Source organism: Dendrobates tinctorius, unplaced genomic scaffold (assembly GCF_039654945.1).
Source record: "Dendrobates tinctorius isolate UK_male_01 unplaced genomic scaffold, ASM3965494v1 ptg000138l, whole genome shotgun sequence".
In the NCBI taxonomy this organism is placed as follows: Eukaryota; Metazoa; Chordata; class Amphibia; order Anura; family Dendrobatidae; genus Dendrobates; species Dendrobates tinctorius.
In genome coordinates, this window is record NW_027361806.1 from 28207636 (window position 1) to 28231403 (window position 23768).

Consider the following 23768-nt stretch of genomic DNA (forward strand, 5'->3'; position numbering starts at 1 on the left):
TATAAATATATTGGATGAGCGCTCTCAGCGATAGCCCTTTCTTTTGGTATTTAATGTGTGTACAAGCCCTAAGAGTGGAAAATATTGATGGATTTTAGATGCAGAAATACTGTGCGATCAGTTCAGAATCTGCGCATAAAATCTGCACCAAGTGCACAACCTGTGAGTCAGGCCTCAATCATCCAACCTACCGAGCAGAGATGCCAGTTACATACCTGACAGTAGGATTTCATAACCCTCCGGACAGAAGCCGCACAGTATTCATAAGACTCATGGGGGCAAATCCGCAGCATGGCCTTAATGGCTGCCGGGGCAGAGACCGTCTGGGACTATAGCAGCACATGCCGGACGTGAGCACTGCCGCAAAGTTATCATTAGAGCCGAGGAGAGGAAAAATGATTATAATATTCGAATATGACCTCGTGTAGCAGATGCACCTCATGCAATAGATGGATTTTTAAGATAAAAATTTACAGATAGAACAATTGGTTATATGGTATTATCTGCCATAAACGTAGCTGTAATATCAGCTGCCCAATGTGAGACAGTATCCTCGTTTTTCTTCATTCACCCTTGTCGGCGCTCTGCATAGTCACCCTTGTCGGCGCTCTGCATAGTCACCTTTGTCGGCGCTCTGCATAGTCACCCTTGTCGGCGCTCTGCATAGTCACCTTTGTCGGCGCTCTGCATAGTCACCCTTGTCGGCGCTCTGCATAGTCACCCTTGTCGGCGCTCTGCATAGTCACCCTTGTGGCACCCAGCATAGTCCCACTTGCTTCAGAGGGTCCAGCGGATCCTTTGTGTTTTAGGTGTAAATTGTGACTGCTGCTTGCTGAGATCTAATCTTTTGTTAGTTTTCTGCACCATTCTTCGTCTCACTTTGTGCACATTCATTCTCTCAGACATGGCGCCTTCACTTCTGATTTGTGGTGCAGATTCCGCATTGTAAATCGCAGCAAATTCCAGCACAATACAGAACCTGCAGATGTTGCCGTCATTGCGCTGCGGAGGCCGTGGATTCTCACAGCAGGTTTCAGGCCTATAATATTAAGGGTGAAAATTGCACAGAATCCGCAGCAATCTCAGCATCCAGCACAGATCTATGAGGACACGCTGCCACGTGGGGTCTTATCTTTGGGTGCACGCACACTGTGTAGATTTTCCTCCAGATTTCAGCGGGTCCGGTCCACAACTTAATACATTAACCTTTGACTCTGCCCTGTCCTTCAAACCGCACATCCAAGCTCTTTCTACCTCCTGTCGCCTCCAGCTCAAAAATATTTCCAGAATCCGTCCTTTCCTCAACCCTCAATCTACTAAAATGCTTGTACATGCCCTCATCATCTCCCGCCTCAACTACTGCAACATCCTTTTCTGTGGCTTCCCTGCTAACACCCTCGCACCTCCCAGTCCATCCTTAACTCTGCCGCCCGACTAATTCATCTCTCTTCTCACTACTCCTCCGCTTCTCCCCTCTGCAGATCTCTTCACTGGCTCCCATTCCCTCAGCGTATCCAGTTCAAATTACTAATACTGACCTACAAGGCCATCTATAACCTGTCTCCCCCATATGTCTCTGAACTAATCTCCCGATACCTTCCCTCACGTAATCTCCGGTCCTCCCAAGACCTCCTTCTCTCCTCCACAATTATTCGCTCTTCACCCAACCGCCTCCAAGACTTCTCCCGAATAGCCCCCATCCTCTGGAATTCTTTGCCCCAACATGTCCGACTATCAACCACATTTGGATCCTTCAGACGGAACCTGAAAACCCACCTCTTCAGGAAAGCCTACAGCCTGCAGTGACCCCGCTACCCCCTTCTCTCTCACCACTACCGGTGACATCACCTCAACCAACACCGGAACTGCTGTAACCCCCCAACCTACTGTCTCTTCCCCACCATCCTGTAGCATGTAAGCCTGAAAGGGCAGGGTCCTCTCTCTCCTCTGTATCAGTCTGTCATTGTTAGTTTACTGTAAGTGATATCTGTAATGTGTATGTGACCCCTTCTCATGTACAGCACCATGGAACCAATGGTGCTATATAAATAAATAATAATAATAATTAACAGCAAAGTAAATGAGAAGACACAAATCTGGCGGATGAGGAAACCTACATGGACGTGAGGCGGGTTCTCAGGCGTCACCGTGTCAATGCTTTTTGTGGAATTCACGGCATTGCATGACGTCCGGTCGGCTGCAGGGTGGACGATCCTCTGTGGTCCTGATCTTTCCAAACAGAAAATGTCTGCACCGTGTGAATGAGATTTAGAAATCCCATCGGCTTCACTGAAAATGTATCCTGCATGATGCAAATACGCGACGTGTGCTGGGACATTTCCACACAAGGGCTTTTTGATGAGTTTTTGGAAGTTTTTTTTAGGGGTTTTTAGTTTTTGAGGTTTTGAATAGTTTCCACTCAGTTTCTGCCCCTCAGTGTGCAGGTACCATTAGGACATGTTCACACAATGTCTTGAAGACACTGGAGGTCCCAAGTCTTTTCCCTGAAGACTTCTCCGGCGTCTTTTCACAGCCCCGAGTGGTTAAAAGAAGTAAGAAAACTGAACGTGTGCACAGCGAGTTGTTTTTACATTGCTGTGCATTATGCTAATTCTTTTGGACCGCTTTCCAGGCGGAATCCACCTAAAAAAGACATTGTGTGCACAGACCCTGATGCTGGTTTCGTGCACTGTGAAACACAAATGATGCTCAGATTGCAGGACCGAGGGCCGCTCTCCTGACCGCAGGGCAGGCAGTGCCCTGGATTTGGGCCGAGCACTGTGATCCGAGGGTTCTCCAGCCTAGGACTAGGAACAGATTGCATTTATGGCCATACTGTCCTGTACTCGCGGCATTATGGTCTCTGCACATTGTTTGCCTCAGTACATGGGGTCTCCAGCATAAAGCGAACATGTCTACAGGCATTGTCAGCTTGGCAGTTTTGAAGGGAATCTGTCCCTCCCGGATGTATGTGACCTATTAATATGGGCATACAGGTGATAGAAATGTTACACTCGTCCTACCTGTCTGCCTCACATTAAAGGTCTTGTTGTTGAGAAATGTTATATTCTGTCTTTGTTAATGATTTCTTCCAGGTTCCGGGGCTGTAAGAAATCCCTGCCCCGTCTTCATTATAATACCACCCCCTCCCATGCACGTCACAATGCCCTGTGACGCACAGAAGTGACGCCTGAATCCCGCGCCTGCGCCCTGCACTCCCTCCACAATCCGTACCTTTTCCTTCCTTCAATAGGCACTGCATTCAGGGATCTTCTGTGCAGGTGAGTTACTATGACCTACAACGTGCGCGCCAATAAGATGCTCTCCCCACTTCCTCCATGCATAGTCATCACTAGGAACTATGTGTACTTAGCGATGACTGTGGGGAGAGCATCTTATCGTTGCGCCCACCAGAGTTCACAGTGAATCACCTGCGCAGAAGATCCCTGAATGCAGTGCCCATACAGGGAAGGAAAAGGTACGGATTGTGGAGGGGATGGAGGGCGCAGGATTCCAGCATCAGTACAGACGTCTATGGGAGGGGGGTGGAGCCTGGACGAAATCTTTAGCATAAGGAAAAAATATAAGATTTCTCAAAAACAAGACTGCAGATTTGAGGCAGACAGGTAGGACGAATGTAACATATCTACTACCTGTATGGCCATATTAATAGGTCATAGACATCCTGGGCGGGGACAATTCCCTTTAAACTGATTAAAATTATACCGGGGGGTGAAGGAATCCGTCTTGTGGTTCTTGTGTAATCAGTGTTAGAAGTTTTCAGTTAATGATGTGCCCGTGCTTCGGGGCCGGGCTGTGGACAGAGTCTTATCTTCCTGCTCTAAGACAGAGAAACCAAGGAGAGACCTGCTGACAGCCTGCGCCAGCAGGCATCCCTGAAGCACAGTCTGTCTCTATGATGAGGAACATGTTTGTGCTTCCGGGTGGCCTGTGGGTGGGGCTGTTAGCAGGTCTCTCTAAGAGCAGGAACATAAGACTCCGTCCATAGTCCACGAGCTACTCAACAACCACAAGACGTATTCCTTCACGCCGGTATAATTTAATCAGTTTAACTGCCAACCTGTCAATGCCTGTAATTTACCTAGCAAAATCCAGCTGACAGGTTCAGTTTAAAAAAAGGAGACCACGACTTAGTCATCCTGCATCTCTCATAGACATCAATGGAGTTTCAAAGGGTGATCCTATCAGAGATACTCACGGCATAACCACACGATGTGCCATAAATCCCTGACACAGGTCCTAGCGCTGGGAGCCGTACATCTCTTGACCCGTCCTGTCTGGATAGGCTAGAAATGTCTAGAATGGCTATAAATGACGTGCTGCAGTATACAATCACTCCTGACACATCTCATATACATTTATTTTATGCAGAAGGGCCCCCAACAATTATACTGTATGAGTAAAGTCTCCTTTTACTTTTGTAAAAACATTTAAATAAATAGGGGACAGATGTGCAGTACCAGACGTGACCACAATGCTGATCATGGAGCTCTACTGTGGAACGGAGCATTTACAACCAGCTGATCGGAGGGGGCGCTGGGTGTCATGAGCGGAAAGGGGAGCTGGGCTTTGGAGATGGGTGCTAAGCTTCGTGAGCGGAGAGGGGCGCCGGGCGTCGTGAGCGGAGACGGGCGCCGGGCGTCCTGAGCGGAGAGGGGCGCCGGGCGTCCTGAGCGGAGACGGGCGCCGGGCGTCGTGAGCGGAGAGGGGCGCCGGGCGTCGTGAGCGGAGAGGAGCGCCGGGCGTCCTGAGCGGAGACGGGCGCCGGGCGTCCTGAGCGGAGAGGGGCGCCGGGCGTCCTGAGCGGAGAGGGGCGCCGGGCGTCCTGAGCGGAGACGGGCGCCGGGCGTCCTGAGCGGAGACGGGGCGCCGGGCGTCGTGAGCGGAGAGGGGCGCCGGGCGTCGTGAGCGGAGAGGGGCGCCGGGCGTCGTGAGCGGAGACGGGCGCCGGGCGTCGTGAGCGGAGACGGGCGTCGTGAGCGGAGAGGGGCGCCGGGCGTCGTGAGCGGAGAGGGGCGCCGGGCGTCGTGAGCGGAGAGGGGCGCCGGGCGTCGTGAGCGGAGAGGGGCGCCGGGCGTCGTGAGCGGAGAGGGGCGCCGGGCGTCGTGAGCGGAGAGGGGCGCCGGGCGTCGTGAGCGGAGAGGGGCGCCGGGCGTCGTGAGCGGAGACGGGCGCCGGGCGTCGTGAGCGGAGAGGGGCGCTGAGTGTCGTGAGCGGAGAGGAGCGCTGAGTGTCGTGAGCGGAGAGGGGCGCTGGCCGTTGCAGCCTCAGCCATCAAATATTGATAGCAGCCGGAAGCGGAAGTGCGTCTGTTTCCACATGGCGGCGGGAAGGAGCTCCGGGGCCGCGGAGAGTAAGAAGCGAAAGAAGAGTAAAAGTGAAGCCCCGGAGGAGGGGAGCGATGTGGCGGGCGGCGGGGGGCCCGGAGCCGGGGGGGAGCAGCCCGTGTCCTTCCCTCCTTCCTTCTCGGTGTCTGAGATCAAGAACAAGCAGCGCAGACACTTCATGTTCATGAGGCTGAAGATGGAGAAGCGGAAGGTGAGAGGCGGCGGGCGGACCAATCACATCACGGCTACAGCCCTGACAGCTGCGCGCTGATTGGTCTCTGTAGGCGGCTGTCGGTTGTTATGGCAGCGGCGGTGGGAGCCTGAGTGGGCGACATTGTACGGGGGCGACGGAGCCTCCTGACGAAGTGCGATCATACATAATGGGCGCAGTCAGAGAGCAGCCGTCGCCGACATCCCCCAGGTGACTTACTGGGCTTTACCTGGTCCGGACCACTGGATGTGTCATGGGATATTGTGGAATTGTATCCAAACTGACTTTCATTTTATTTATTTTTTTAAATTTTATAGGCACTGACACATCCTGCAGATCGGGGGGGGGAAAGGGAGTGGATCCTGCAGATCGGGGTGGAAGGGAGTGGATCCTGCAGATCGGGGGGGGGAAAGGGAGTGGATCCTGCAGATCGGGGGGGGGAAAGGGAGTGGATCCTGCAGATCGGGGGGGGGAAAGGGAGTGGATCCTGCAGATCGGGGTGAAAGGGAGTGGATCCTGCAGATCGGGGTGAAAGGGAGTGGATCCTGCAGATCGGGGGGGGGAAAGGGAGTGGATCCTGCAGATCGGGGGGGAGAAAGGGAGTGGATCCTGCAGATCGGGGTGGAAGGGAGTGGATCCTGCAGATCGGGGGGGGGGGGAAAGGGAGTGGATCCTGCAGATCGGGGGGGGAAAGGGAGTGGATCCTGCAGATCGGGGGGGGGGAAGGGAGTGGATCCTGCAGATCGGGGGGGGAAGGGAGTGGATCCTGCAGATCGGGGGGGGGGGAAGGGAGTGGATCCTGCAGATCGGGGGGGGAAGGGAGTGGATCCTGCAGATCGGGGGGGGGGAAAGGGAGTGGATCCTGCAGATCGGGGGGGGAAGGGAGTGGATCCTGCAGATCGGGGGGGAGAAAGGGAGTGGATCCTGCAGATCGGGGGGGAGAAAGGGAGTGGATCCTGCAGATCGGGGTGGAAGGGAGTGGATCCTGCAGATCGGGGGGGGGGAAGGGAGTGGATCCTGCAGATCGGGGGGGGGGGAAGGGAGTGGATCCTGCAGATCGGGGGGGGAAGGGAGTGGATCCTGCAGATCGGGGGGGGAAGGGAGTGGATCCTGCAGATCGGGGGGGGGGAAAGGGAGTGGATCCTGCAGATCGGGGGGGGAAGGGAGTGGATCCTGCAGATCGGGGGGGAGAAAGGGAGTGGATCCTGCAGATCGGGGGGGAGAAAGGGAGTGGATCCTGCAGATCGGGGGGGGGGGAAAGGGAGTGGATCCTGCAGATCGGGGGGGAGAAAGGGAGTGGATCCTGCAGATCGGGGGGGGGAAGGGAGTGGATCCTGCAGATCGGGGGGGAGAAAGGGAGTGGATCCTGCAGATCGGGGGGGAGAAAGGGAGTGGATCCTGCAGATCGGGGGGGAGAAAGGGAGTGGATCCTGCAGATCGGGGGGGAGAAAGGGAGTGGATCCTGCAGATCGGGGGGAAGGGAGTGGATCCTGCAGATCGGGGGGGGGGAAAGGGAGTGGATCCTGCAGATCGGGGGGGGGGAAAGGGAGTGGATCCTGCAGATCGGGGGGGGGAAAGGGAGTGGATCCTGCAGATCGGGGGGGGGAAAGGGAGTGGATCCTGCAGATCGGGGGGGGGAAAGGGAGTGGATCCTGCAGATCGGGGGGGGGGGAAGGGAGTGGATCCTGCAGATCGGGGGGGGGAAAGGGAGTGGATCCTGCAGATCGGGGGGGGGGGAAGGGAGTGGATCCTGCAGATCGGGGGGGGAAGGGAGTGGATCCTGCAGATCGGGGGGGGGAAGGGAGTGGATCCTGCAGATCGGGGGGGGGAAAGGGAGTGGATCCTGCAGATCGGGGGGGGGGGGAAGGGAGTGGATCCTGCAGATCGGGGGGGGAAGGGAGTGGATCCTGCAGATCGGGGGGGGGGGAAGGGAGTGAGTGGATCCTGCCCCTCTCATCGCTCACATTTTCTTTCCCTTGCTCAGGAGGCAGCAGTGATTACACAGCATGTTGTGGGGGTCAGTAGAAAGTCTCTAAAACCAGGACCCCCGACCTCCACCGATCTGCATTGTTTCAGCAGATGTAAGCTGTACCAGGCTCTGTTCATATGTCCATTTGTCTTATTACACTCTACAAAAACAGACCCCCCCCCCCCCCCCCCCCCCCCAAATAATCACTTGATCTTTTCTGCTCCTGTTTGGAACCAATCACTTTTCCCATTTATTCCTAAAAACAAGCACAAACAGAATGTCTGAACAGCCCTGGGACCTGAGTCTTCGCCCTTCAGCCACAAGCCATGGTTGTGTTTTTACATGTGGAAAGTTTTGGAATATTGTAGTTTCCTTCTGTTTGGTAATGTGATGTCACAGCTTCTGCAGAGATAGGCAGTGATGTATCTGTCATTTTCTTGCAGGCGAAGCTCGCTCTGAAGAAGAAACTTAAGAAGGAGAGAGAGGCGCTTGGAGACAAGGTACATTGTGACCCTCAGATCATATGAGGAGGGGGTTTAACTACTATAAATTGCTTTTTCATAGTGACGTTACTGGCATTAAGTGTTCTGTATTAATTTCTTTACATCTATAAATAGGCTCCACCAAAACCTGTTCCCAAAACCATGGAAAATCAGCGGGTGTACGACGAGACCACGGTGGATCCAGCGGACGAGGAGGTAAAAGCTGACGCACTTGATTAATAATCTTTATTTTTATATAGCGCTAACATATTCTGCAGCACTTTACAGTTTGCACACATTTTCATCACTGTCCCCGATGGGGCTCACAATCTATATTCCCTATATATGTATGTATTTGGAGTGTGGGAGGAAACCCACGCAAACACGGGGAGAACATACAAACTCCTTGCAGATGTTGTCCTTGATGGGATTCAAACCCAGGACTTCAGCGCTGCAAGGCTGCAGTGCTAACCACTGAGCCACCGTGCTGCCCGTGATTCCTCTGAGCGCGGTATAATATATTGCTCCTTTCCTGTCATTTCTTAGATTACATTTTGCAAATAAAAGTAAAGTCATCATCACTAGTCAATAAGCTGTGAGTTTATCTTCTCTCAGGCCCATTCAGACTTTTCGAATGCAGGTGCATTTTAGCATCTATGTTGTGGTTGGAAGTCCCAGCCCATTGGCTTTGTGAGCAAAATGAACGTTATCAAAGGGATCCATGACTGTTAGTTGGGGCCATTACACTCTGTCAGGCCTATAGGACCTGAAGCCATAATAATATGCATCCAAATTACAGCTGTCTGAATGAGGCCTTACCCCCTGAGAATATATGATGAGATTCTGGGTGCTCCGATCTGATGCCGGTCCTGGTTTAGTAGCATGGATCTGTTACAGGTTCTGTAATGTGAGGTGCATCAGTCCTTCCATATGAAGCCTGGCATCACTGCACTCGAGCTTTCAGAAACTGCCCGTGTTTAACCTTGCTCCTATAACCCATTTTCCTTGTATATTTGTATTGTATTTTTGCAGTAGGGATCAGATCCATTGATAATACATCAATACTGCCATAAAACTAGATTTATAGTCTGAGCTGAGCCCTGTAGTGATCTTTCTATACATCTTTGTGACTCTTCTTCAGGATTTCGTGCTTTGATGATTAGTGATTTTCCGCGCTCTTCTCATTCTAGGTGGCGTATGATGAAGCTACAGATGACTTTGCACCTTATTTTAACAGAAAGACAACACCCAAAATCCTCATCACAACATCTGACCGGCCCCGCGGTGTACGTAACTGGTGATTTTTCAATCCATTCTTTATTTTAGTGCTGTATTAGCTCTATTATATTCATTGTCTTACGTATTGTACATTTTTTGTTTGTAATGTCACAAGAATCAGTCTTTGGTTTAAAGGGGTATTATTTCAATATAAGGCTACTATGGCATGTCTACAGGATGTACCACAAGTGTCAGAGATTTTATTTCCACATATAGGAACTGCACCTATGTCCACCTACTCCAGTTCTGCAACCAGATGGAAAATAGCGAGATCTGCGCACATGTGCGTTCACCTCCATTTATTTTCCACATGGAAGCACTCGCTGCATCTGTTATGTAGATGCGGGACCTGCACCTGTCAGACATTTCTGCTAGCAGCCTGTGGAGTCATGCGGAGACTTGCAGTATCCCAGTGGCTATGTGGGATTCTGAGAATAGGTTCTTACTTTTTTACTTTTCTTCTCTTCCAGCGTACAGTACGGTTTACAGAGCAGATATCTTCCATTATACCCAACTCACAAGTGTATTACAGGAGAGGGGTCTTGCCCTGAAGAAGATTATCCCACAATGTATCGCCAGAGATTACACGGATCTCATTGTAATCAATGAAGATCGGAAGATTGCAAGTATCCTTTCAAAAACACAATTCTCCCTTTTCTTGTGTTTTGACATAAACAAAATATTTTCTAGTGCCAAGGATCCATCTGACCATTTCTTGCATACAATGTCGTTAATTTTTTTTTTTTTTTTTAAATTCTTTATTTTCAAGTTTCAATTACACCATAAGACAGATCAACACTTTACAAATGCATATGGTTAAAGATTGTTTAGGCGTCCATCCAAGGTGTAAAAAATAATAAATGGGGAAAAAGCAAGAGGGGGAGGGGAAAGTGGATGGGAAAAAGGAAAAAGAAGAGGGGAAGGGAAAGGAGGGATATATAATAACAAACAATAACATCAAAACAAAGTAGTCGTCGGCATCGACACTAGCAATAAGTGCATGTAATATAAAATTAGATCAGGTGAACAGTTTTATACGTAACCCTGGAAACAGCCACCCCAAAAATCAAGGTCACCAAATCTAAGCGAGGTTCAAATAGTATCTGATCCCTCTCCTCGAGGGTTGTCCCTCAAATATCTAGTCCACGGGGCCCAAGTCAACACATAAGATTTGTGACTAAAGACCTCCCAGCTAGACAGCTCCTCCAGATGAGAAATCTGATTTATTTTGTCACGCCACTCCTCCAATGTTGTTTTGCAGCGCTTAACATCAAGGGGAGTAGGCCATGTTTTTTTGGTAAAAAATCCTTTGATGGGCACGAAAGAAGAACCTCCGTCGCCCCGAGACTGGTCTTAATTAGCTGTAAATTCTTGAGAACCAGCTCGACACCGTCCCAAAAATGTCTCAATTTGGGACAATCCCAAAATATGTGTGTATGATGCCCTCCAGGATTAAGGCATCTCCAACAAGCATCATTATCAGCAAGACCCCTCTGAAAGAGCTTCGCGGGAGTCCAATGCCACCTGGTCAAAATTTTATAAGAGTTTTCTTGCAAAAGAACACACCTGGAGAATCCCTGTGCACTAGATAGCATCCTAGATACTTGTTCCCCTGTAAACGCAACATTAAGTTCCATCTCCCAGGAGTAAATAAATGAGGGCTTAAAATGTACCCCTGGAGAGATCAGATGTGAGTAAATACGAGACAAGATTTTTAGCCGTGGAAGCGGGAGTTTAATCATAATATCTAACCAGGACCAGTTCGATTTGATCGGGAATTTCTTCCTAAACTGCATGAGCGTGCGTCGAATATGCTGGCACTGGAGAAAATTAGTTGGTTGACTCGATGCATTTGATTGCATTTGATGGCCAAGATCCTCCCTGTAATATATTATTACCGTAAAAGCTATTCAATGTATCTCTAGGGAGTGTAAACCACAGATTATAGGGATCCTGAAAATCAGAATCCAATAAAAACGGTATCGAGCTAATCGGCGTAAATGTCAAAGGGAAAGTGCCCTCCGGTAACTCCCCCAACATCAATCTCCTGGTACGTAATGTAGTAGATGTTATCTCATCCAGTCTAAGGGTAGCCGGTGGTTTAGCCCTAGTCCATAAATAAGGCAAGCCCCTCGGACCCAACAAAGTCAGATCGACACAAGCTCCCTCCCCTCCTTCAGAGCAAGACACTACCTTTAACCATCTGCCAAGGTGAATTGCTTTATAATATACCAAGGGGTCTGGAACTCCCAATCCACCAGAAGAGACTGGGTAAGTAAGAAGCCTATAAGGCAACCTAGCCGGTTTAGATTTCCAGATGAATTTTCCTATCAGTGACTTTAATGACCCAAAAAAGGTCAGGGGTATCTGAATCGGCACCATATTCATGGTATACAAAATGATGGGCATAATATATGCCTTAAATACATTTATGCGACCCAACCAAGATAAAGTAGGTAGGTTATATTTATGCATCAGGTTAGTAACTTTCTTCAATAAGGGAACGAAATTACTTTGAAATAAGTTAGTAGGATCCCTAGTTATAAATATTCCTAAGTATTTGATAGAATCCTTAGCCCAAGAGAAGGGAGTCTGAGTACGAAGAGTGGAAAGTTGGGGATACTGGAGAGTGATATTTAACGCTTCAGATTTAGCTAGATTAATTTTAAAATTGGAGAGGGAGCCAAATTGTTGAAAAATTTGAAGGATGATCGGGAATGCCTGAGGTGGATTGGATATGAGGAAAAGCAAATCATCTGCGAAAGCTAGCGTTTTAAACGTCCCCGCGCCCACCGTCAACCCCTCTATATGTTGTTCTTGTCGGATACGTTGTATCAAAGTTTCTATAACCAAAATGAACAGAGAAGGGGACAAAGGGCATCCCTGCCTAGTCCCGTTGTGAATCTCCAAACTTTTAGATAAGGTGCCGTTTATCCTGACCCTGGCCGTCGGTTGGGAGTAGAGAGAAAGGACTGCTGCTATATACTGAGGAGGAAAGCCAAACTTAATCAACACCTGCTCCATAAATCTCCAGCACACTCTGTCAAAGGCCTTCTCGGCATCAGTTGACAAGAGTACCAAGGGGACCTGTCGGGTTTTAGCAAACATTATGGACTGTATGACCCTGGTGGAGTTATCTTTACCTTCCCTCCCCCTCACAAAGCCCGCCTGATCCGCATGAATTAATTTGGGTAAAAAATTACCTATTCTGCCCGCTAGTATTTTAGCCCACAGTTTTATGTCCGCATTAAGTAATGAGATTGGTCTATAGCTGGCGCACAGGTTTGGGTCCTTACCCTCCTTCGGGAGAACCGTAATATATGCCTCTAATGTTTGCTTAGGGGGAAGCTGGCTTTTCAAATAGGAGTTAAACAAGGTCACCAATTGAGGTAAGAGTGATTTTATAAACTTTTTGTAATATATAATGGGGAGACCATCCGGGCCTGGAGCCTTTCCATTTGGAATGGTGGAAAGAGTATCCAAAATTTCTTTAGGGGTAACTGGAGCGGTCAACAAAGCCTGGCCCTCCGGGGTTATTTTAGGTAAAACTAGTGGAGACAGGAATTCTCTAATTTTTTTCTATAGCTATTATTGGGTCTCGCATGCTATCTGGTACATTTAGATTATATAAGTTATCATAAAAGGATCTAAACTCCTCGGCAATATCAGCGGTCTCGAAAATTGAGGAGCCATCCAGAGACCTGAGTTGCCTAATAAACGTCCTTTCTTGCTGCTTTTTAAGCAATGAAGACATAAGCTTGCTACTTTTATTGCCATGGAGATAGAATCTCTGTTTACATCTCATGTAGGTTTTGGCCGATTGGATATTCAAAAGATTTTTTAGCGAATTTCTTAGGTCCGTCAGTTCAGCTAGTGTCTTAGTTACTTGAGATCTCTTATGCAATCTTTCCAAGGAACTAATTTGATGTAAAATAGACACAACCTGTTTTGTCCTTTCTTTTTTGAGATAGGAACTCAAAGCTATAAACTCATAACCGCTTTATGTGATTCCCACACCACAGGTGTGGATGGGCCAGAGTGCAAATTTGTCTGAAAAAAGAAGTCCAGAGTGTCAGTCAGTCTCGTAATATGGGAATCTGAATCTAATAATGTCTCATTAAGCGACCATGACCCGGCTGGTCGCGGAAGGGTTTTTATGCCCATATCGAGGAAAATAGGAGCATGGTCCGATAGTGTGATGACGTCTATGGTCGCGTTTTTGACTAATGAGAGGTTGGTTGTCTGTGTCAATATATAATCAATTCTATGGTAGCTACCACACGGATGGGAATAAAAAGTGTAGTCTCTGTCCGAAGGAGAGAGTGTCCTCCAGGGGTCTATCAAATGCAACTTCTGGAAAGAAAGGTGTAGTTTTCTCAGTGCCTTTTGGGAAAGGGCAGACTTACCCGTGGAAGTATCTAAAGATGGATTGAGTGGGACATTAAAGTCTCCCCCCATCAGCAGTAAACCTTCAGTAAATAGTTTTAAAGTATCCATCGTCCTGCACAACCAACCAACCTGACCCTTGTTTGGGGCATAGAGGTTACATAAGGTAACTTTGGTATTAGCAATAAGGCCCTTCAGTATAATATACCTTCCTTCAGAATCTGAAAGGCAGTCATGCAAGACAAAGGGAACACCTTTTTTAATAGCAATACTCACTCCTCTAGATGCCGACCCCCCTGTACTATGATACCAGGTCGGGTAACGAGATCTGGACATGTCTGGTACTCTCCCCGCTTTAAAATGTGTCTCCTGTAGAAAGATCACACTAGCCTTTTTTGTATGCAAAAGGTTCAGTATCTGATTTCTCTTACACGGGGAGCGTAACCCCTTTACATTATACGAAGCCACTACTATAGAGGCAAATTTTTCCGTGTCACCCATAGTAAGTTAGATGTAACAAAAGAAAAAATAAATAATAAAGTGTCCCATGCACAGACCACAAAAAATACAAAATACAAGGTGAAATAACAGTAACCGATAAATAACAATAACCATCTACCTGCCTGCGGCAGGAGCAGGGGGACCAACGTACCCCCCATGACAGATCAGGGAATCACATCCCCAACACACGAGTAGCACACATTAGCTTGTATAGCAATCAAATGAAAGCGTCAACACCTAGGCAGGCGTCAATCAAGGCAAACACAAGTGAACCAAGCCATTGTAAAATGAAACCAAGAAACTACTGAGTCCAAATGTAAGAAAATGCGACTAGACCCAGTTATATAATATTCAGGGGGGCATCTCTTTTCTTGCCTCAGATTTCCCTCGCTTAGGGGGGATGCGTCTCTTCACTGAGGCCCACTCCCCCTGACCTCCTGTATAAGCGTTGATAGGAGGAGGCGTGCGAAGATCCATATCCAAAGGTAGCCAAGAGGGGATATCAATAGAAGCAATGCCAAAAGTGTCCCATATTTTGCTTAAGTCTTCGGGACTTCTCACTGTTACTTGCTTGCCGTCTCCATTTACCGATATTCCAAACGGAAACAGCCATTTATAGAGAATTTTACGCGAGCGTAGTATTTCCAATAAGGGTCTCAGGATTCTTCTCTTTGCAAGGGTCGACGGCGCAATGTCCTGGTAGAGTTGTATGGCAGATCCTTCGTAAGCGAGATTTTTAGCATCCCTTGCAGCAGACAGAATAACATTGGTGTCCACATAACTCAACAAACCGCAGATCACATCCCTCGGGGGTTCAGAGGACTTAGGCTTGGGTCTGAGCGATCTATGGACCCTCTCAATCACAATTTGGTCGCATTTTTCTTGTGGAATTAGAAGGGCAAAGATTTCTTTCGTGGATTTTTCCAATATTTCTGCAGAAACACTTTCAGACAATCCCTTAATCCTTATATTTTTTCTGCGGCTTCTATTCTCTTGATCTTCCAAGGCCAGAAGAGAGTTATTAAGCTGTTCTCTGTGGTAGTCCAAATGGTCCCTCATGGCATTAGAGTGGCTAATGAGAGAGGACTGAGATGATTCAAGGGACTCCACTCTGTTACCAATATGTGACAGATCTGCTCTCATACCAGATATCTCTGTAACCAAAGGTTTTAATGCTTGGGTCAGAAGTTTTTTAAATACTGATCTAGAGAACTTCCCAGAGTCTGAGTGGGTAATGTCGCTGCCTGAGACATCTTCACTTGAGTCCGAGTCCTCGACCCGTTCCTCTACCTCAGCATTAGTGTGTAGCTTTTTTGGTGTGGGCCTAGCCGACCCTGATTTATTTTTAAAAAATTTCTCCATTTTGCCTTGCCTGCCTCGATGTGCCCCAGTATCCAGCGATTTTGCACGCTCTTTATTAGATTTGACCATAATGTTAAATTGAAGCGTGCATTTAAAGTCACCACTCATGCATTTAGGGAAAGTCTATTAATACATGTTCATGGATGAAAAAGACCTCATGCTTCTTAAAGGGTGGAGTGCTGGCATCAGTAAATAAGGCCTTGATATGGTGCCCTATATATATTGTTTCTTACTGCTGTAGTGTGGGGTCAGGCAGGTCCCAGCGTCTCCGGAAAGGGGGAGCAGCACCTCCAAATCACCAGTCACTATACACAGCAAGGAGCGCCCGACCCAGCCACCAGGAGCACTCAGCACTGCGGTCACCCTCTGATCACCAGCCAGGCTTCTGTGTCCAGCTCACCTCCCTCTCCTCCGGTAAGCAGACCTTCTCCTTTCTTTCTGTAGCGGTCAGCGGTCTCCCCTCTAACATAGGCTGTGGCCCTCCACCTCTTCCAACGGCTCTCCGCAGTCTTCTGGCCCACGCTGCTCTACCTTTTTAAAACATTACAGATTAGACTTATCTGCTACCTCTGATCTCACGTTCGGGAGAAGAGTGTTACAAGCAGTGATCCCCCCCTAAAAGAGAATACAAATCTCTGTAACTCTCTCGTGGTGCCATCATGTAGAATGGAAAAACACGGGTATTACATACCTGGTAATGTGTTTTTTCATGAGACATGACGGCACCCTTATATTCCCTCCCTATTGATCACATCATTAGTGGGGTGCATTATTAGTATTATACACTCCCTTGGTGTTGGATATGTAGCAGTATAAAAGATGTATTATTTATGTGTACACTAACCTGCGGAGTTCCTCTCGTGCTCTGTAAAACAACTGATGCGGAGAGAGGAGCCGCCCTTTTTATCTTGAAGGTTTCCTGTCCTCGCTGGGCGGATCCCCTCTCTCGTGGTGCCGTCATGTCTCATGAAAAAACACATTACCAGGTATGTAATACCCGTGTTTCCCAATGGGCCGACGGCTCATTTCAAGATGAGTAACATCCGACTACGCAAAGAAATCAAGGTACGATTATCCACTTGTTTGATAACGAATCGTTAGTTCATTTTTTCACATTTTATCTATTTTATTTTTTTTTTAGACCGTGTAAGCTTATACTAGACAGTGCAAAAACTTATCATGTCTAAGTTTACACCATGTATTAGTTGGCTTTCCCTCCGACACAGTACATGAGGTTTTGTATAAAGCAAAAAACCTTTAAACCCTTTATTTTATTTTTTTAAGCCAAGCCCATCCTAACGAGTCACAGTAACGTTTAAAGCAATGTACAAAAAATGTAAATCTATAGACAGGGTCCTACTGAGTCAGGTTCTCGAATTGACGGGGGTTTCTGCGGACAGACCACCAGGGATCAGCAAGTTATCATCTAGCCGACGGATAGGGGAGAATTAACTATGGCCCCTGTATTGTATATGATATGGGAATGTACAGTGTTGGGAACTTTCTGGAGGGGTTCCTGAACCATAAAGTTTTATGGCTCATTAGCTACATGTCTAAACTTTGGGCTTTTTAGAAGACTGTGTGGTGACAGGTGGAGAACTTTTCAGCAGCCTTTGATGTTTGTTCTAGTGCATTTACTACATCAGAATTTATTACAAAAAGAATAAGAAAAAATTGGAAAGGGAGTATAAAAGAAAAGGAGAGACGTGTTGTGGTGATCAGGAGTCCTGGGGTGGATTCTCTGTCGTCTCATTACCTTCGTAGAAGTCTGTTTGTTGTCTCGTAGCGGACTATGACGGCGTGGCTCTGCTTCGGTTGTATTGGGCGGCAGTAGTGGGACCTCTGCTGGTCACAGTCTGTAATCACCTCGCTATCCTCCATGTCTGGAGCTGTCGGGGGGGACGTTTTCATACGCGGATTACTACTGTGGTATCTGTTCGCCAATAGAATTGACCACTAAAAGTTGAGGGGAGAGGGTTCTCTGATGAATTCTGTATTGCACCCTGTCGGCCCCTTCCACCGTGGGTGCAGTTTGTTACACAACTTGGACTTATAGAAGTTGCTAATTTTTATATGAAAAATGTTGGACTTTAAAAAGACAACTCGACCTGTGGCGTCCACCCTGCCTGGATCAGCTCATGTATATAGACCCGAGCTTGTATGTCCTCTGTCTAACATCTGTTTTCTATGCAATTTACAGAGAAAAGGAAAGGAGCCCACGGAGCACAAGCCCGAGGTCATCCTCAATAACTTCACCACTCGCCTCGGGCACTCTATCGGCTGTATGTTTGCCTCTCTTTACCCACACGATCCGCAGTTCTCAGGCCGACAGGTGGCCACTTTCCACAACCAGCGGGATTACATCTTTTTTCGATATCACAGGTATGTTGTTTTTGTAGCATCCTCGTGTGGCGCAGGGTGAATTCCCCGAGGATGTATGTCTGTAGTAATGTAATAATGTCCAGGTCTATGATGTTATTTCTTCTATAGATACATTTTTAGGAATGAAAAGAAAGTGGGGATTCAGGAACTTGGTCCTCGATTTACACTGAAGCTGAGGTCTCTGCAGAAGGGAACGTTTGATTCAAAGTACGGAGAATACGAGTGGGTCCATAAGGTGAGTGTAATGACTGGATGATGCCTCATGCTGGGATGTAAGGGCTCAGATGTTTATTTTTTTTTTCCCCTGGGTGCAGGGGAGACGTGAGTCCTTGTACTTAATCCACAAATGTCTGTGTTTAAATCTTAAGCATCGCATCAGGTTTGTGTCAGAAGAGTCCGGCCTTATATTACAGGAGATGGTAAACTTATAGGGAAATGATTTATTGGTTCTCCCATTATGAGAGACGTTCAGAATAAAGAGCTTGTCCACATCAACATGTACATTTAAAAGACTCAAATTGGGGTAGAATACTAGAAGCAATTCTTGGCTCTCTGGTGCCAGCTGATCTTAGGCCTCAGGACAACTGCGGCACCCGCTTGCAGATCATCGCTGCGGCCGGTTATTGGCTGCAGTGGTTGTGAGTCCTGATGTAAGGATGTCATCACTGCATCACAAAGTGATTACATGTCAGGAATTGGGGAGTACTGCTTCCGTTTTATCCCATTCCAATAAAGGGGGAAAAAAGGTGAAGTTGACAGTGAAAACTCCTTGTGAATATTTCTGCGGCATTCATGATGATGGTGAGTTAGCTGTGCACATGTTGCCCTCTGTGATAGCATCTACACTGGCCGTTAATATAGGCTGTGGCTAGCACTGTGTGGTGGCTCAGTGGTTAGCACCGTTGTGTTGCAGTGCTGGGTCCTGGCTTCAGATCTCACCAACAAAACATCTGCAAAGAGTTTGTACTCGTGTTTGCGGGGGTTTCCTCCCACACTCCAAAGACTGATTGGGGCTCACAGCCTACATCTGTAAAGTGCTGCTGCGTATGATGGTGCTATATAAGGAAGCAAAAATAATGAGATGTCCGATCAGCTCATGCAGAAAAGCAATTGTCACTCCGCCATTCAACCTGGACGACGCGGCCTGATGTGGCATTACTCTTGTCCCTGGCTGCAGGGTTTGTATATGGCCTGATGATGATGGTCATTTATGATGCTCATATGTGCGGAGTCATAGTTCTCCTGAGAGTAAAGGGCATAATTATAAATTCTAAAATTATTCTTTAAAAAAAAAACCTCCTGATGTGACCTGTCCTAATACTTCCATGACTGGGTACAGTACTCCCCATGTAAAGAAGGGGCACATTGCTCAGCCAGCAGTGGGGGCAGATTTATGGGGGAACACATCAAGGCCTCAGTCTTTGATTATATCAGCAAAGTTTCTGTAATTGATCTGCACCAAAAAATGCAGTAACATCGATCACCTCATTCCTCTAATCTTACATTGTGTTCTCTTATAGCGACATGAAATGGACTCAAATAGAAGAAAATTCCACTTATAAGGAGATATGCTTGGATATGCAGGACAACATTACTCATCATGTATGGCATTACAGCTTCTTCTGTATAGCGCTCACTGGTGGAGCTGGAAGACCCTACAATATAATCGTCACTAGTGGAACGAATGCAAGGATGATATTAATATCTTCATTCCAGTATTCAACACTTTGCTTTACAGCATGCTGCAAATTCAAACCCATTCTCTTAGCACATTGTTGGAATATTAGAGACTTCAAGTTCTGTATCTGTCAAATCACCGTTACCTGGTGAAAAGTCAATGTTTCCTGATCATCTTAGCTCACGATCCCTAACAAACCGAGCAAAACTGGATCCTGAGTTCAAGACCGAGACCAAAGAATATATATTTATATACATCCTAAACCAGAAGATAACCCTCCCCTCCAAAGTAATATGTTCACTAGTCAATAACCCCCGTCTCGTCCATTGCCTTCTATGCTACATGCGACCATGCAGATCAAGTAAATTGCATCCAAAAGATCCAGATCTGGTGTCATGTCACCTGGATGAGTGTCTGGTGCACAAACAGGAAGCAATGAAGGAATATCCCGTGACTGTAAGGGGAATTACATGACAAGGAAAACGAGTCCGTGCCTCCCTGTTCCGGTAATTAGGATCCCAGACACAAAGACTGAAGCAGTGATTTAGTGAGGCCAAGCAAAGAACAGCTAAGAATCTGGTGTGAACCATAAAATACTGATCATCAAAATAATCCAAACTTCTCTATCCTACAGGTAAATGTTCACATGAGACACAGCACCCGGCCGCCCGTGGGCCTCGTGCCTGAGCCGATCAGCCATAACGCGCTCCGCTGTGGTAGACCCGGACTCTGCTCGTGGCCTCATCTGACATGTTATGGACGTGTAATATTCTGCTGCTCTGCACGATTTCAGTATCGCCAGATTTATTGATGGCTTTGTGTAATAGTTACACAATAAAAAAAAAAGTTACAGACATCTCAGCAACGGCTGATTTTTCTGCTGGGTGAGTGGTAGATTTTTTTTTTTTTAGTACTTTTTTGTGAGGTCAAAATAGGTTATTTTTATGGTGTTTTTACCATAGTTGAAAATAAACAGGAAAATTTAAGTTCAATGCATGGGAATTTTTATGTAATTTGCAAAATATGGTGGCGTACATTTCTGGCACAAGACATGGCAATTCAGACTGACTTATCATTCACCATGAACCACTGATAAATCGCACCCTGTGCTGCGGCAGCTGTGCCTGTGTAACACTGAAGAAACCCATGAAGATGGCCGCCCACGTCAGAACTCGCACAAGTTGTATAGCAACTGCCCTATGCAATGTGCTCTCCTACCCTAGATGACCAGCCATTCAGACTGCAGCGGTGGCCGGTAACCAAGGCAACAAGCCGTACTGAAATAGCCTAAAAATCCTAAGTTATGTTCTCACGATAAGCTTTTGATTTTGCAGACTTTCTGCAGCATTTCTCCACCCATTAAGTCTGCATCAAAAACTCGCATAAAAAACCTATCGTGGGAATGTAGCCGTAGGCCGGGATCACACATAAGAAACACTGCCGAGTCTCGCCGACACTCGGATCGGAGCGTTCAGCTCCATGTATTGCTATGCAGGCTCCGCTCCCGCGTGCCGGGTATTAACATGCAAGACTCTGCCATGTTTCTCGCAAGTGTGATCCCGGCCTTAAGGAGATAATTGCTCTTTTCTACTAGGACTTTGCAGTTTTACCCATTTACCAAGATGAAGCAAAACAAGAATTGGTTTATATATGAAAAAAAAAAAAAAAATACTTTAAACACTTTTTTTGTGCTGGTTGCAGAACTCGAACATGATACCCTTCAGTATATTATGCCTGTAATTGTAAACCTAGCCATCGCATTAGGCCTTGCCACAGGGCAAAGTACATCTGTCATGGTCGCAGACAGCTGGCATAGAAACCCACCAGTATTAGAGACATCAGTGAGCTGAGAGGACGGCATCTATACAAGGGGGGCTCCCTACCAAGCAGTTACTGCCAGGGAAGAGTGCAGATGGAGCAGATGTCAGGAAGGGGTTAATAAACTGGCCTGTAAATTGTACGGTGGTCCCATTCCCCCCCACAACCCATCACATCCTTGGATCTGCTCACATTTGTCTAGAAATACTAAATTTATACTGAACGATGGTCTGAAGCCTGACATTACTGCCGCGATTGATGGAGGGGATGCTGGGAGTTGTAGTTTCAGCACAAGTTGCAGACCGCTCAGAGGAGCCTGGGACACATTCATGGTCAGACATTGTAATACAACAGCCTCCTCTAAAGAGGAACGTTTCACAGGTTACATTTACACAATGAGATCTCCATGAGATTCCACCAGAAATCATTCTTCTACCCAACATTCCCAGCTATGAGGCGCTCCGTTCTGTCATCAGATCGAGTGCAAGTTACCATCATGGTGTGACGGCAACGTCCTCCTGCCTGTGTACAGCCGCTGCCTATGGGGCGAGAGTAGGAACTCTGCACGTATATTGGTGGAGTCACTAAGCTCCGAGCACGCGGAGGCCGGGAGGTCTCTATTCCCAGGTTGGGTAGAGCTCATCTTCCCGGCTCCAGAGCTGGTATTGGCACCATCTGCCTCTCGGGGTTTTACCTTTCTCTGGGGAAACATCTAAGGTTACAGGTTGGATTTCTGTTTCCACCTTAACCCCTTAGTGACCATCAATACGACTTAAAACTGACCTGCTATAAGAGAATAGCTTCTCCCCAGATGGGCGACGATCCTGCAGCTGTCTACCATAGCTGAAAACTTGCTGCATCAGCCACGATCAGTGTTGGCACCAACCATGGCCACTTAACCCCTTAAATTCTGCTGTAAATAATGACTACGGCATCTAGATGGTTAACAGTGTGGGGTCTCCCTCTAACACCATCGGCACCGAGATCGTGTGATCCTGATGTTTGCGATGGCAATTCATGGCCAGATAACGGCCTTAGGCTATGTACACACGGTGCGGAATCTGCTGTGGAATTTTCCATGCGGATTTAGTGCATTTTTCTTGCAGTTTTCCACCTGCGGATTTCTAGAATGGAGCAGGTGGAAAACTGCAGCAAAACCGCACAAAAGAAGTGACATGCTGCATTTTTCAATCCACAGCAAATCTGTGGATTTTGTTTTACATAGGCTATAGTAGTACTGTACATCACATGCAGTCCTGCTGCGAAACCGCAGGGCCAAATCCACTGCGGATCTGCAGCAGAATACGCACCGTGTGCACATAGCCTTAAAGTCTTCCAGCCTCAGCGGCCTGCTTAAGCGTCAAAAACATTTAGGCTATGTGCACACGCTGCGGTTTTTGCTGCGGATCTGCAGACAGGGTAGAGTAGCATGTAAATCTATGTGATTTACAGTCTGCTGCGGATTTGAATCCGCAGAAAGAAATGACATGTCACTTCTTGTCTGCGGATTCTGCTGCGGTTTACCATCTCCTCCATTGTAGAGGTGATAAACCGCAGGGCAAAACCGCAGACCAATCCGCAGCGTGTGCACATATCCTTAGGTGGTAAAAATAAACTTCATTCCAGTTATTCCACTTAACATTCCTGAAAAGCACCTGAAGGGTTAATGAACTACCTGAAAGCAATTTTGGATATGCTGAGGGGTGCCGTTATTTTTAAAATGGTATCACTTCTTGGGGTTTCCAATATATGATCCCAAAAGACTTCAAATCAGGGCTGTGGAGTCGGTAAGCCAAACCTGCGACACCACGACTCCCACATATATTGCTTATATTTAAGTGAAAAATGTATTGTAGTACAATGTGAACCTCAGACATTTAATCATTTCTATGATCCAATAATCAAGATATTGAGATAGATATTATGTTCTATTTATTGGAATACAACTTTAGAACACAAAAAACTAATAAATTGTAAATATGTAACACACTATGTAATATCAATTACATATATACCAGTACAGACCAAAAGTTTGGACACACCTTCTCATTCAAAGAGTTTTCATAGTCATGAAAATAAAGAAAATTGTAGATTCACTCTGAAAGCATCAAAACTATGAATTAACACATGTGGAATTATATAATTAACAAAAAAGTGTGAAACAACTGAAAATATGTCTTATATTCTAGGTTCTTCACAGTAGCCACCTTTTGCTTTGATTACTGCTTTGCACACTCTTGGCATTCTCTTGATGAGCTTCAAGAGGTAGTCACCGGAAATGGTCTTCCAACAGTCTTGAAGGAGTTCCCAGAAATGCTTAGCACTTGTTGGCCCTTTTGCCTTCACTCTGCGG

The 23768-nt window shown here is 47.1% G+C and overlaps 1 protein-coding gene across 1 annotated transcript; it reads left to right on the forward strand.

The window, feature by feature from the left end:
- The first annotated feature begins 5284 nt into the window (after window positions 1-5284).
- On the forward strand, window positions 5285-20458 carry LOC141048840 (ribosome production factor 1-like). Its single transcript, XM_073544912.1, has 7 exons — window positions 5285-5559; window positions 7972-8028; window positions 8146-8226; window positions 9201-9296; window positions 17738-17919; window positions 18028-18154; window positions 19440-20458. The coding sequence occupies exons 1-7, from the start codon at window positions 5341-5343 to the stop codon at window positions 19479-19481; spliced, it is 804 nt and encodes a 267-aa protein (XP_073401013.1). The 5' UTR covers window positions 5285-5340; the 3' UTR covers window positions 19482-20458.
- Window positions 20459-23768: the final 3310 nt, after the last annotated feature.